The sequence below is a fragment of the Panicum virgatum genome, chromosome 7K (genome assembly GCF_016808335.1).
Source record: "Panicum virgatum strain AP13 chromosome 7K, P.virgatum_v5, whole genome shotgun sequence".
Classification (NCBI taxonomy): Eukaryota; Viridiplantae; Streptophyta; class Magnoliopsida; order Poales; family Poaceae; genus Panicum; species Panicum virgatum.
The window spans coordinates 26,606,638-26,617,718 of record NC_053142.1 but is presented as its reverse complement, the minus strand read 5'-3'; the positions used below and the strand labels follow the sequence as shown (position 1 = coordinate 26,617,718).

The following is an 11,081-nucleotide window of genomic DNA, read 5'->3' as shown; positions in this document are numbered from 1 at the left end:
TGTGTTTTTCTTCTTCTTCATCACATAGTTTTTTTGCAGAACACAGTACATATGCAGACGATCACAAACGCACGCACACTTAATATGAGAGTAGATCTCCATCCCAAGTGCCGAGAGACTGAGTCGGCAGATTGTTAAGATTGACGGAGTCGGAAGATCCTCAAAATTGACGAAGTCGCCACTAGCACCTCGCTATCGACGAGCATGCCGCCTACCAAACAAGCACCAGTGCCGAGTCGAGGACTCAAATCCTGGTGAGCAGGTTCCACAACAAGAAACCTTGCCAGATGAGCTATGCTCAGTTCGCTCGTCATATAGTTTGAATGAGTGAAGATAATAAATTTATTTCGGTGATCTCACTTCTCTAATAGAAAAGTAGGTTAAGGTCTGCACCCCTTTCTAATGCGCACGTGAGCCTTTTAAGGTTTATTGAAATTTCTGAATTTTTTAATGGACCATGACTTGGTTTTGCTCTTAAAGACTTGCTCGCCGAGGCAGGGACTATTTTTCTCCACAGCATCATAATGACATGGTTTTGGTCACTCGGCTTTTGACTGAAATCCGATTTTGAGCAAAAGGCGTGCCAAGAGCCCAAGACCGATGGAATGTAGTGCTCATTCCACGGCGTGCCAATACCGTAGGTGTTGCTCGTTCGCCTTTTGACCCTCCTTCCCTATACATTACATTAGTTAGTAGAGAACATATTAGATGCAAACCAACCTATTCATAGAAACTATGCAAACTTCAATTTGGGCTATTGGATCAACATCCAAGGGGAGGGCACATGGAGAGTGGGAGAAGGGATTTGCAAAAGTGTGATTACATAATCCAAGGGCGGATGATTAATTGTATACCCTCTTTCCATACCCCTTGTTTATTGTACAACTCCATCTGTTTTGCTTCTACAATATTGTTTATTTACCCATGACCGTTTAGATTACGCATTATATATTTTAAATTTTAAATTTTATATGCGATCTAATAATTTTAGACTTATGCCTCTTCTATGAAGAGGTTTGATCGATGCCTGTTCTAGGATTGTATCCATATGCTCTTGTATTTTGATTGAAAAAGACTAGCAGTGGAAAGACAACAGTCAGTGTGGTAATGCCCTGAATCACTTTCACTTTCATATTAATACACAGAGTTGGAATCAAAATTAATTTTGAATCAGAACAGATGTTTCGGATGGTTAGCATGGACCCATCGAACAACATTTGACTTCCCGAACACCAAGTACTATGCTTACTAATGAGGTCATAATCCAGAATCTTTTAACTTTTAAATAATATTTAATCCAGAAATTACAAAACAATTCTATCATTGATATATTGTGGTACCCCTATCAGCAAATTTGACTTGAATCAATTTTCCGCTGATGTTTCCTAGAACATAGTATCATTATGATGCCGTGGAGAAAAGTAGTCCCTGCTCGAGGGAGCAAGTCTTGAAAGAGTTCCTTGTCAAAGTTCGTTGGCCATAGCCTCCAACAAAATCGTGTGGCTTTTACTTCAAAACAAAAATCGTGTGGCTTGTGCGTGTCATGTCGTCATGTCTACTGGTAGGGATGAACTGAAAATTCTGTCCTTTGCCTTCAAAGCCTGCAGAAACCACAAAAGACCGAGGCCATGGAATGAGCAAACACAGTGAAACCGACTAAATCAACAGTATCTGGGCATGCATGAAGTTTTGTTGATTTGCTTACTTCTTGCTCCCAGTTGCTGCACAAAGTAATTGTGAGAAGCAATAGCATCTGGACGACGAGTGCGCAGATTATTCCTAGCCAAAGTCCCTAGACAATCAAACCCTTGATTTAGAAAGGATTCTTCATCCCAACATTGTAATAAAAGTTGAAATAGAACTTATGGTAAGGGTACTTCGGATAGGAAAATACCATTCCACCTAGATGGTAAACGAAGGCGAAACAGAAGGCTGCTGGAATTCCAATAAGGTAGTACGCACCAAGATTAACACAAGCACCAATCTTTTGCCACCCACAACCCCTAGCAACACCTGGGAAAATATCAAGAATCCCTAATTGTTAGTCATTCTCTAAGTGTTAATGTTCCAAAAGCAACAAATGCATTCATAATATACATGTAGATAAATGCATTCATAATATAAGAACAGATCAACAAATAATATCAGTAGGTTCACTGAATTTGCAAACTTTGGTTATTTTAAAGGACCGTCGATCTATGTTTACCTGAAAGAACACACTGCACGCAATCAAACAAGAATGACAGAGCCAGTATCGGCATCATTTTGGAGATGTATTTCACCACTTCCTCCTCCGTACTGTATGCATATCCCCATAAATTGCGCACCAAAATCATAGCCAGTCCAATTAATATGCCAACCACGATAGCCAGCACCATGACCACACGGGTAGCCAGATGGGCAGCTTGGGGTCGTCCAGCACCAAGCTCATTTGAAACACGGGTGCTATAGGGGGGGGGGGGAAGGAAACGTATCAGTGGCACAAGAATCAGTTGATCAACATGGCATGGTAAGGTTTGGGAGTGATTTGTTCAATCTGACCTTATGACTGCACTAAGCCCAAAAGGGATCATAAACGCTAAAGAGCCTGTGTTTAAGCTGCAGAAATTGAAGCGTTAGAATCAAGAAAGGGCAAGCAACATTTGAAATGTGCCATGAAAAGTTAACTTACGAAATCGACAAAACCGATGTCTCAAGCTTTGGGTTTGGGAGGAGTCCAGAAAGAAGCACCAGGAGCTCAAATGACCACCACTCCAAGCTGTGTGCATGTGGTATTCAATTAAATTAGAGATAATAAATAGAAAAAATCTATCTGCAATAGAGGGATTCAAAAACTGACCAAACCATCAGTGCAGATGGAACACCAAGCCTCAAGAAGCTGGGGATGTCATGAAAAGCCTCCTTCGAGAACCCTCTCCAGGTGTTCTTACAGACTGGTGCAAACCTGACGTAGATTGCCAGGATGGAGACGTTGGTCAGGTACGAAATGGCATTGGCCAAGGCAGCACCCTTGTTTCCCAGACCAATCTTGTACACCAGCAGCCAGCACACTAGCAGATGGCTAAGCGCTGTAACACCAGAGCTCAGCATCACTGGAAGGACTATGTTCTGCGTCTGTAGGAATCGGACATGGCACTGCAGTGGCCCGTACACGAACAGCGCTGGAATCATCCATCGGATGTAGCTCCCTGCTCCAGCTGCAATCTCTGGGTCCTGACCAAAGACTAGAAGGATCTGGCCAGTGTACGACCAGATAACAGCAACCACAAGGCTCACCAGAGTGAGAACAAGGATGGCCCTCTGCTTGTAGATACCGAGAAGATAGTACTGCTTTGCCCCAAAGGCTTGCCCACACAGTGTGTCCAAGCTGCTTGCCATGCCAGACTGAAATGATCAAACAAAAAAAATACACTCTGCTATTGAACTCCTTATAATCATTCAGGAGGTCAAGCATATGAGAAAGGCTTTGAATTTATATAACATACCAATAAGCTGAAGCCAGTAACACCTGCAAAAGAGGTGGCGATGGAGGCACAGGAGAGTGCAAGCTCACCGAGGTGACCAACAAACATGACAGATATCATCTGGACGATGTTCTGCAGGATCCATGCGGCAATGAGTGGCCCAGCAAGGTGCAGCTGCTTTCTGACCTCAGGCAGCACCAGGTTCTCTCCCACCCCTCCGGTCTTCTGAACACCATTGCCAAGAAGGGCTTCATCCATGCTTGGCATCATACACGAAACCTTAGGCTCTGCTTCTGAACAAGGTATGTGATAAAATGTATCAGTCAATGTGCTCAATCTTATAAAGGCTGTAAAGTTGGAGGTCTATAAGCCCTGAGGAAACAAGGAAAGGAAGGCTTGGCAGCCAAGTTTGACATTGGCAAACAAGCAGAACAGAACATAACAAATGATTGATCTCGACTGTCAAACATTGGAACAGAAAAGATAAAAAAATGTTAAAGAATCAATACAATCAATCCTGATAAAAAAGATTTGGAATTTGGCAGTCAATGGAATTTAGGAAACACGTTGGATGTTAATGGAGGTAACTTGGCACTCAAGTTAGCATGTGAGATAATATCCAACCTAATGGAGAAGAGCGAATGCGACAGCTAAACACAAAGAACACATGCTCAATTAGCATGCAGATGCCATTTTCTTTTGCACTACTAACCAAATGATGAAAGGTACAGGCATACACATGTAAAGAATATAAACTTAGGTAATAAATTAATAATTTTTTTTGTACTTTTTATGGTTAAAAGGGGGCTTTTATTCATTGGGCCAAAAGGGGTAGACGTTTAGACTCTTTGAACTAACACCCCAGATTTTAGACTGTTTAACTTTTCAAAAAAAAAGTTTAGACTGTTTAAACTAATGCACACTGTTAGTTGGTGTAGACTCTGGTTACTCTGTTTCCAAGTGCATACATCCAAGCTTCATGTTTGTTCTTATTCTATCATCCCCATGTTTGACCCAGCGCCCTTGAAGAATATTTTGAGGGGTCATTTGATTAGGTAAAGAAAACACGATCAAACTGAATTAAGTGGAAAGAGTTCTTAAGAACACTTCTTTCTTTTACAAACACAGCAAAGAACTGTGTTTCCTCTCAAGTCTGAACTCAACTTCTACCAGACATAGATAAGATTCTCTTATAATATGATAAAACTAAAAGAATAGAGCAAATTCAGTATTACTATTCCCAACTTGACAAAATGAAGAAAGAAACTTCACACCGTTCCTCTGAACAAGATGCATGTAAACATATTATGATAAAGCATGACTCTGCTCTGAAAAAGGCAAGGAGACAAAGATTGCGACCCGTGAGAAATATTGAAGTCAAGTACACTGAGGAAATCCAAATGAAAGAAACGAACTAACTTGGCAAGCAGGTCCAAAATATCTCACAGAAAGCGAATCCAATCAGTACACTCTCAAATCAGGACAAGAATGTCATTTTCACTGCAGTAGATCAATTCAAATATTTAATAAGCAATGAGATATGCACTATTGGTCAGAAGTCCAGAACGTAAGTACAAAAACATGTAAAAATATATGTTCCAAGAGACTAACATATCGAAATCAATCACATGCTTCCTACACACTGCACGTCAGGACTGTTAGATATTCCCTGTGTGACATTTGTAGATAAGTTTGCACTGCATATCTGTTTTTCGTTTCAGTTTTGCATGCGCGCGAGCTCCGGGTTGTGGACGCCGCGCGCGTAGGAGGTCATGGCATGAGACTCGCTCGGCCACGAACCTGGGCATGCAGACATGGACGCCGTTGCGGAGCGTGGGGATGGACGCGCTGCTATTCCGCGACATGCGCGCTATGATCGGCGCTGCTCTGTTTTGCTTTCCAATAAAAAGGAGAATAGAAGATCAGAAAAGCTGCGCTTTCAGGCAGCACCAAAACCCACCGTGTTCGCGTTGAGTTTGTTCACGTGTTCTTGCTCGCCGCCCTTCGTGTTCTGCTCGCCGGCGCTCGCCGCCGTCCGGCGACTAACAAGTGGTATCAGAGCCGTAAGAAGGGACTTGCGCCGCAATGACATCGCCGCCGCGCCGTGGTCGGACGCCACCGCGTCGTGGCCAGACGCCGCCGCCGATCAAGGTCGGCACGTCGGGGAGCAGCAAGACCCCGCCACGCTCGCCGAAAGACAAGACGCCGCAGCGCACGCCCTCCTCAAGCCGTTCTCCACCGCGCCGATCGCACACGCGCGACGCACGTCGCTCGCGCACCCGGGATGCACGCCGTCCGCGGGAAGTCGTCATCGAGCGCATCATCCGAGATGGTGGGAGCTCCGGCAGCTGGCCGCAATTGACGAAGACGAACTACCATGAGTGGTCGCTTCGCATGCAGCTGAAGATGCAAGCGCGCCACCTGTGGGACGCCGTCAAGTTCGCCGACGCCGACTACGACGACGACCGCAGCGCGCTCGACGCGATTTGCAGCGGAGTTCCGGCGGAGATGATCCCGATCCTGGTGGCCAAGCAGTCCGCCAAGGAAGCCTGGGAGGCCATCAAGACTCTCCGCATCGGCGACGACCGTGTGCAGAAGGCAACGGCACAGAACCTCCGCACCGAGTACGAGTCCATCGCCCTCCGCGACGGTGAACTCATCGAGGACTTCGCCTTGCGTTTGACCGGCATCGTGCAGCGCCTGGCGACGTTGGGCGACCCGGAGCCTGACGAGAAAGTGGTGGCCAAGTACCTGCGCGTCGCTCGCCCACGGTATAAGCAACTGGTCATCTCCATCGAAACCCTGCTTGACATTTCTCAGCTCTCCATCGAGGAGGTCACTGGCCGCCTCAAAGCCGCTGACGACGTCGAGCCCGCTCCGGCGCACACCGCGAGCGGCAAACTGCTGCTCACTGAGGAGCAGTGGGTGGAGAAATACAAGAAGAAGGCGTCGGAGCCTGGCTATGGTGGTTCTGGCTCCGGCGGACGAGGAAGGGGCCGCGGCCGAGGCCGCGGACGCGGCTCCGGCGGCCGCACCTCTGCGCGCCCGCCGCCGGACGATCCCTGTCCGCGGTGTGGCAAGAAGGGCCACTGGGCCCGCGACTGCCCCAGCAAGAAGAAGGAGGAGCCAGCCCAACAGGCCCATGTGGCCCAAGAAGAGGAGGCCACTCTGATGCTTGCCATCGATGTGGCCCAGGAAGAGGACGTCTCACCTCCGCCGCAGCCGCCGCACTTTGCCGAGTCGCCGCCGCCTTCACCTGCGGCGCTCCCTGAGCTCCATATCCTGGAGAAGAAGGTCCACCCCGAGCTCGACGATGCGGCGGATCGAGACCCAACGCGCTGGATCCTGGACACCGGTGCGTCCAACCACATGTCCGGGTCCCGCGCCGCGTTCGCCGACCTCGACACCGGCGTCACCGGCGCCGTGCGATTTGGGGATGGCTCCGTCGCCCGCATCGAGGGCACCGGCACGGTGCTCTTCCACTGCAAGAATGGCGAGCACCGGGCGCTCGGGAACGTCTACTTCCTCCCTCGCCTCACCGCCAACATCATCTCCGTCGGGCAACTCGACGAAGGCGGGTACCAGGTGCTGGTGGAGGACGGCGTGATGCGGGTGCGAGATGAAGACCGGCGCCTACTCGCCAAGATCCCTCGGTGTCCAGGCCGGCTATACAACCTCGACGTCACCATCGCGCGCCCGGTGTGCCTCGCGGCGCGCATGGACGACGACGCCTGGAGGTGGCACCAGCGGTTCGGCCACATCCACTTCGCCGCGCTGCGCAAGATGGGGCGCGAGGAGCTGGTCCGCGGGCTGCCCGTTATTGACCAGGTGCAGCAAGTCTGCGACGCCTGTCTCGCCGGCAAACAGAGGAGGACGCCCTTCCCTCAGAAGGCGCTCTGGCGTTCCACGGAGCCGCTCCAGCTCCTCCATGGAGACATTTGCGGTCCCATCACTCCGGCAACCCCGAGTGGTAACAAGTACTTCCTCTTGCTTGTCGATGACTACTCACGCTTCATGTGGCTCTCCCTGCTGCCATCCAAAGACGCCGCGGCCACCGCCATCAAGAACATCCAGGCTGCGGCGGAACGCAAGAGCGGCAAGAAGTTGCTGATGCTCCGCACTGACCGTGGCGGAGAGTTCGCCGCCTCCGACTTCGTCAACTACTGCGCCCAACTCGGCATTCGCAGGCAGCTCACGGTGCCGTACACTCCTCAACAGAACGGCACCGTCGAGCGCCGCAACCAAACCGTGGTGAGCACGGCCAGAAGCATGATGAAGGCCAAGTCTCTCCCTGGTGTGTTCTGGGGGGAGGCGGTGTCGACGGCGGTCTACCTCCTGAACAGATCCTCCTGCAAGGCGATCGGCGGGCGCACCCCCTACGAGCTTTGGAACGGGCACACGCCGTCAATCCAGCACCTGAGGACGTTTGGCTGCATCGCCCACACGAAGGTGAACACGCCGCACCAGAAGAAACTCGACGACCGCAGCCGCCGCATGGTGTTCGTCGGCTACGAGCCGGGGTCCAAGGCCTACCGGGTTTATGACCCTTCGACGCGACGTGTCCACATCAGCCGCGACATCGTCTTCGACGAAGCAGCGGCGTGGGCATGGTCTGCAGCGGATCCCGCTGAGCCGAACGACTTCATCATCGAGGAGCTGGACCAGCAGGACCCCTCCGTGATCATCACCTCCAGAACGACTACGGAGGTCTCCCCTGCGTCAAGCTCGGGGTCCCCGGCTCCATCGGGCGCGGCGTCCCCAGGTCCATCAGGCGCAGCCGCGTCCTCAATTTCGGGGGCGCCCATGGCTGGTTCACCGGCAACCCACAACACTCCACCAGCACCCGGCTCCTTGGCACATCCTCAAGTGGAGTTCGCATCTCCACCAGGAGCCGGGATGGAGGACTATCTCGACGCTGATCACGACGACGACGCTCCTCTCCGCTTCCGCCGCATCGACAACGTGCTCGGGGAAGCTGAGATGCCCGAGCTCGCCCACCGTGATCTGGAGGAGCGCCTGCTGCTGGCAAGCGACGCCGAGCCAGCCTCCTTCGAAGAAGCAATGCGCCACGACTGCTGGCGCCACGCCATGCTCGACGAGATGACCTCCATCGAGGCCAGCGGCACATGGAGACTGGTTGAGCCGCCGGCGGGTACCAGGCCAATTGGCCTCAAGTGGGTGTTCAAGGCTAAGAAGGACGCCGCCGGCATCGTCACCAAGCACAAGGCCCGCCTCGTCGCAAAGGGCTACGTACAGCGGCAAGGCATCGACTTTGACGAGGTTTTTGCCCCTGTCGCGCGTCTGGAATCAGTTCGGCTCCTGCTCGCGCACGCCGCCTGTCAAGGATGGGCCGTCCACCATATGGACGTGAAGTCGGCGTTCCTGAACGGAGTGCTTCAGGAGGAGGTGTACGTCGAGCAGCCACCCGGTTTCATCATCCGGGGTCAAGAGCACAAGGTGTTGCACCTGGTCAAGGCCCTGTACGGACTCCGGCAAGCCCCACGCGCCTAGTACTCCAAACTCGACGAGTCCCTAATCCAACTCGGGTTCCAGAGGAGCACCTCCGAGCATGCTGTCTACCTTCGCGGCGCGGGCGCACGCCGCCTAGTCGTGGGTGTCTACGTCGATGATCTTGTGATCACGGGCGGCCACCAAGTCGACATCGACACATTCAAGGCGGAGATGAAGTCCACATTCAGGATGAGCGACTTGGGACTCCTCCACTACTACCTCGGTTTGGAGGTCACTCAGTCGGAGGAGGGGATCACCGTGTGCCAGAGTGCATACGCCGCCAAGATTCTGGAGGCAGCTGACTTGAGTGGATGCAAGTCGAGCTGCACACCAATGGAGCCGCGCCTCAAACTCAGTAAGTTGAGCTCAGCCCCAGCTGTAGATGCAACATTTTACAGAAGCATTGTGGGCTCGCTTCGCTATCTGGTGAACTCGAGGCCGGACCTGGCGTACTCGGTGGGCTACATCAGCCGGTTCATGGAGAACCCCACCACCGAGCATCTGGGAGCCGTGAAGAGGGTGCTCCGGTATGTCGCCGGCACCTTGCACTACGGCTGCCATTACAAAAGGAAGAACGAGGCTCAACTCGTCGGTTACAGTGACAGTGATTTGGCCGGTGACGTTGACACACGCAAGAGCACAACAGGGGTCCTCTTCTTCCTGGGCAACAACATCATCACCTGGCAGTCTCAGAAGCAGAAGATCGTCGCACTGTCCTCATGCGAGGCAGAATACATTGCTGGGACGACAGCTGCCTGCCAGGGAATTTGGCTGGCGCGGTTACTTGCAGAACTCAGAGGCGAGGAGGCCGGCGCCATCAACCTGAAGATCGACAATCAGTCCGCCATCGCGCTCAGTAGAAACCCAGTCTTCCACGACCGCAGCAAACACATCGATGTAAGATATCACTTCATTCGTGAATGCGTTGAGGAGAACAGGGTGCAAATTCAGTCCATCGGGACTTCAGAGCAACTGGCAGACATCTTAACCAAAGCTCTGGGACGTGAATGCTTCTGTGACTTGCGTTCCAGAATAGGGGTTCGTAATGTACAGCTTGCACACAGGGACTAGGAGGAGATTTGTTAGATATTCCCTGTGTGACATTTGTAGATAAGCTTGCACTGCATATCTGTTTTTCGTTTCAGTTTTGCATGCGCGCGAGCTCCGGGTTGTGGACGCCGCGCGCGTAGGAGGTCATGGCATGAGACTCGCTCGGCCACGAACCTGGGCATGCAGACATGGACGCCGTTGCGGAGCGTGGGGATGGACGCGCTGCTATTCCGCGACGTGCGCGCTATGATCGGCGCTGCTCTGTTTTGCTTTCCAATAAAAAGGAGAATAGAAGATTAGAAAAGCTGCGCTTTCAGGCAGCACCAAAACCCACCGTGTTCGCGTTGAGTTTGTTCACGTGTTCTTGCTCGCCGCCCTTCGTGTTCTGCTCGCCGGCGCTCGCTGCCGTCCGGCGACTAACAAGGACAAGTTCAGAGTCTGACACCTCGAGTCCTGAGAGCCATTTGTTTTCTGAAAATATGCTCTAACGAATCTCACATAGTACACCGCATATCACTAAAAAGGGCATCCACACAAGATCCGGTTCCATCAACGAATGAATCGAGGACTAAGCAGCATTCGTCATGAACTGCAAAAGGAACCTGAACGCACTGGAGTTGAGTGAAAAAAGATCTGAGTTCCACAATATCCGTCCCTTTACGGCCAAAGCAATGGCTCCTAGGAATTAAGATGTGCTTCCAATTAGAGATGGCCAATGGCTGGAAACTACTACGGTGCGACGGTAAGCGCATCTCCCCCAACCGCGGACGGAATTGGAATTGATGAAGGAAGAGATAAGGCAAGAACCGTACCGCAGGCTCGTGGCGGCGTTGTCGCTGATTAGGACGCCATGGAGAGCGCGCCGCTGCGGCTGGGACGGCGGCCCGCCGAGGCAGAGGAGGCCTTCTCCTCGGACAAGGCGAACAGGGCAAAGCCGCTACGGTGGAAACGGGTGGTCTCCGAAAGACGCTGGGCTCGAGGCGGCGGCTTGCCTTTTGATATTCCGACGAGCGACGGCAATACTCCTAGCAATTGCAACACGGCAGTACCCTACCG

General features: G+C 51.8%; 1 protein-coding gene across 3 annotated transcripts; it reads right to left on the bottom strand.

Moving 5' to 3' along the window:
• Positions 1–1,105: 1,105 nt before the first annotated feature.
• On the bottom strand, positions 1,106–11,007 carry LOC120640671 (protein DETOXIFICATION 16-like). Of its 3 annotated transcripts, XM_039916575.1 has the most exons (10): positions 10,838–11,007; positions 4,884–4,964; positions 3,486–3,757; positions 2,840–3,384; positions 2,672–2,758; positions 2,542–2,598; positions 2,207–2,445; positions 1,903–2,013; positions 1,706–1,792; positions 1,106–1,601 (listed from the first exon to the last, which is right to left on the bottom strand). In XM_039916575.1, exons 3-10 carry the CDS (start codon positions 3,732–3,734, stop codon positions 1,507–1,509), a joined length of 1,470 nt encoding a protein of 489 aa, XP_039772509.1. In that variant the 5' UTR covers positions 3,735–3,757; positions 4,884–4,964; positions 10,838–11,007; the 3' UTR covers positions 1,106–1,506. The 3 variants fall into 3 exon arrangements, with proteins under 3 accessions (XP_039772509.1, XP_039772508.1, XP_039772510.1); XM_039916574.1 differs by lacking the exon at positions 4,884–4,964; XM_039916576.1 differs by lacking the exon at positions 4,884–4,964 and having other exon boundaries at positions 1,148–1,601; positions 1,895–2,013; positions 10,838–11,005.
• Between the last annotated feature and the right edge of the window lie 74 nt (positions 11,008–11,081).

Excerpts from the sequence above, each read along its gene's own strand:
- LOC120640671 (XM_039916575.1), bottom strand. The coding sequence starts at position 3,734 with ATGATGCCAAGCATGGATGAAGCCCTTCTTGGCAATGGTGTTCAGAAG. Across the intron at positions 3,385-3,485 it reads TTACTGGCTTCAGCTTATTG|TCTGGCATGGCAAGCAGCTT; the intron begins GTATGTTATATA and ends TGATCATTTCAG. Across the intron at positions 1,602-1,705 it reads GCAGCAACTGGGAGCAAGAA|GCTTTGAAGGCAAAGGACAG; the intron begins GTAAGCAAATCA and ends TGGTTTCTGCAG.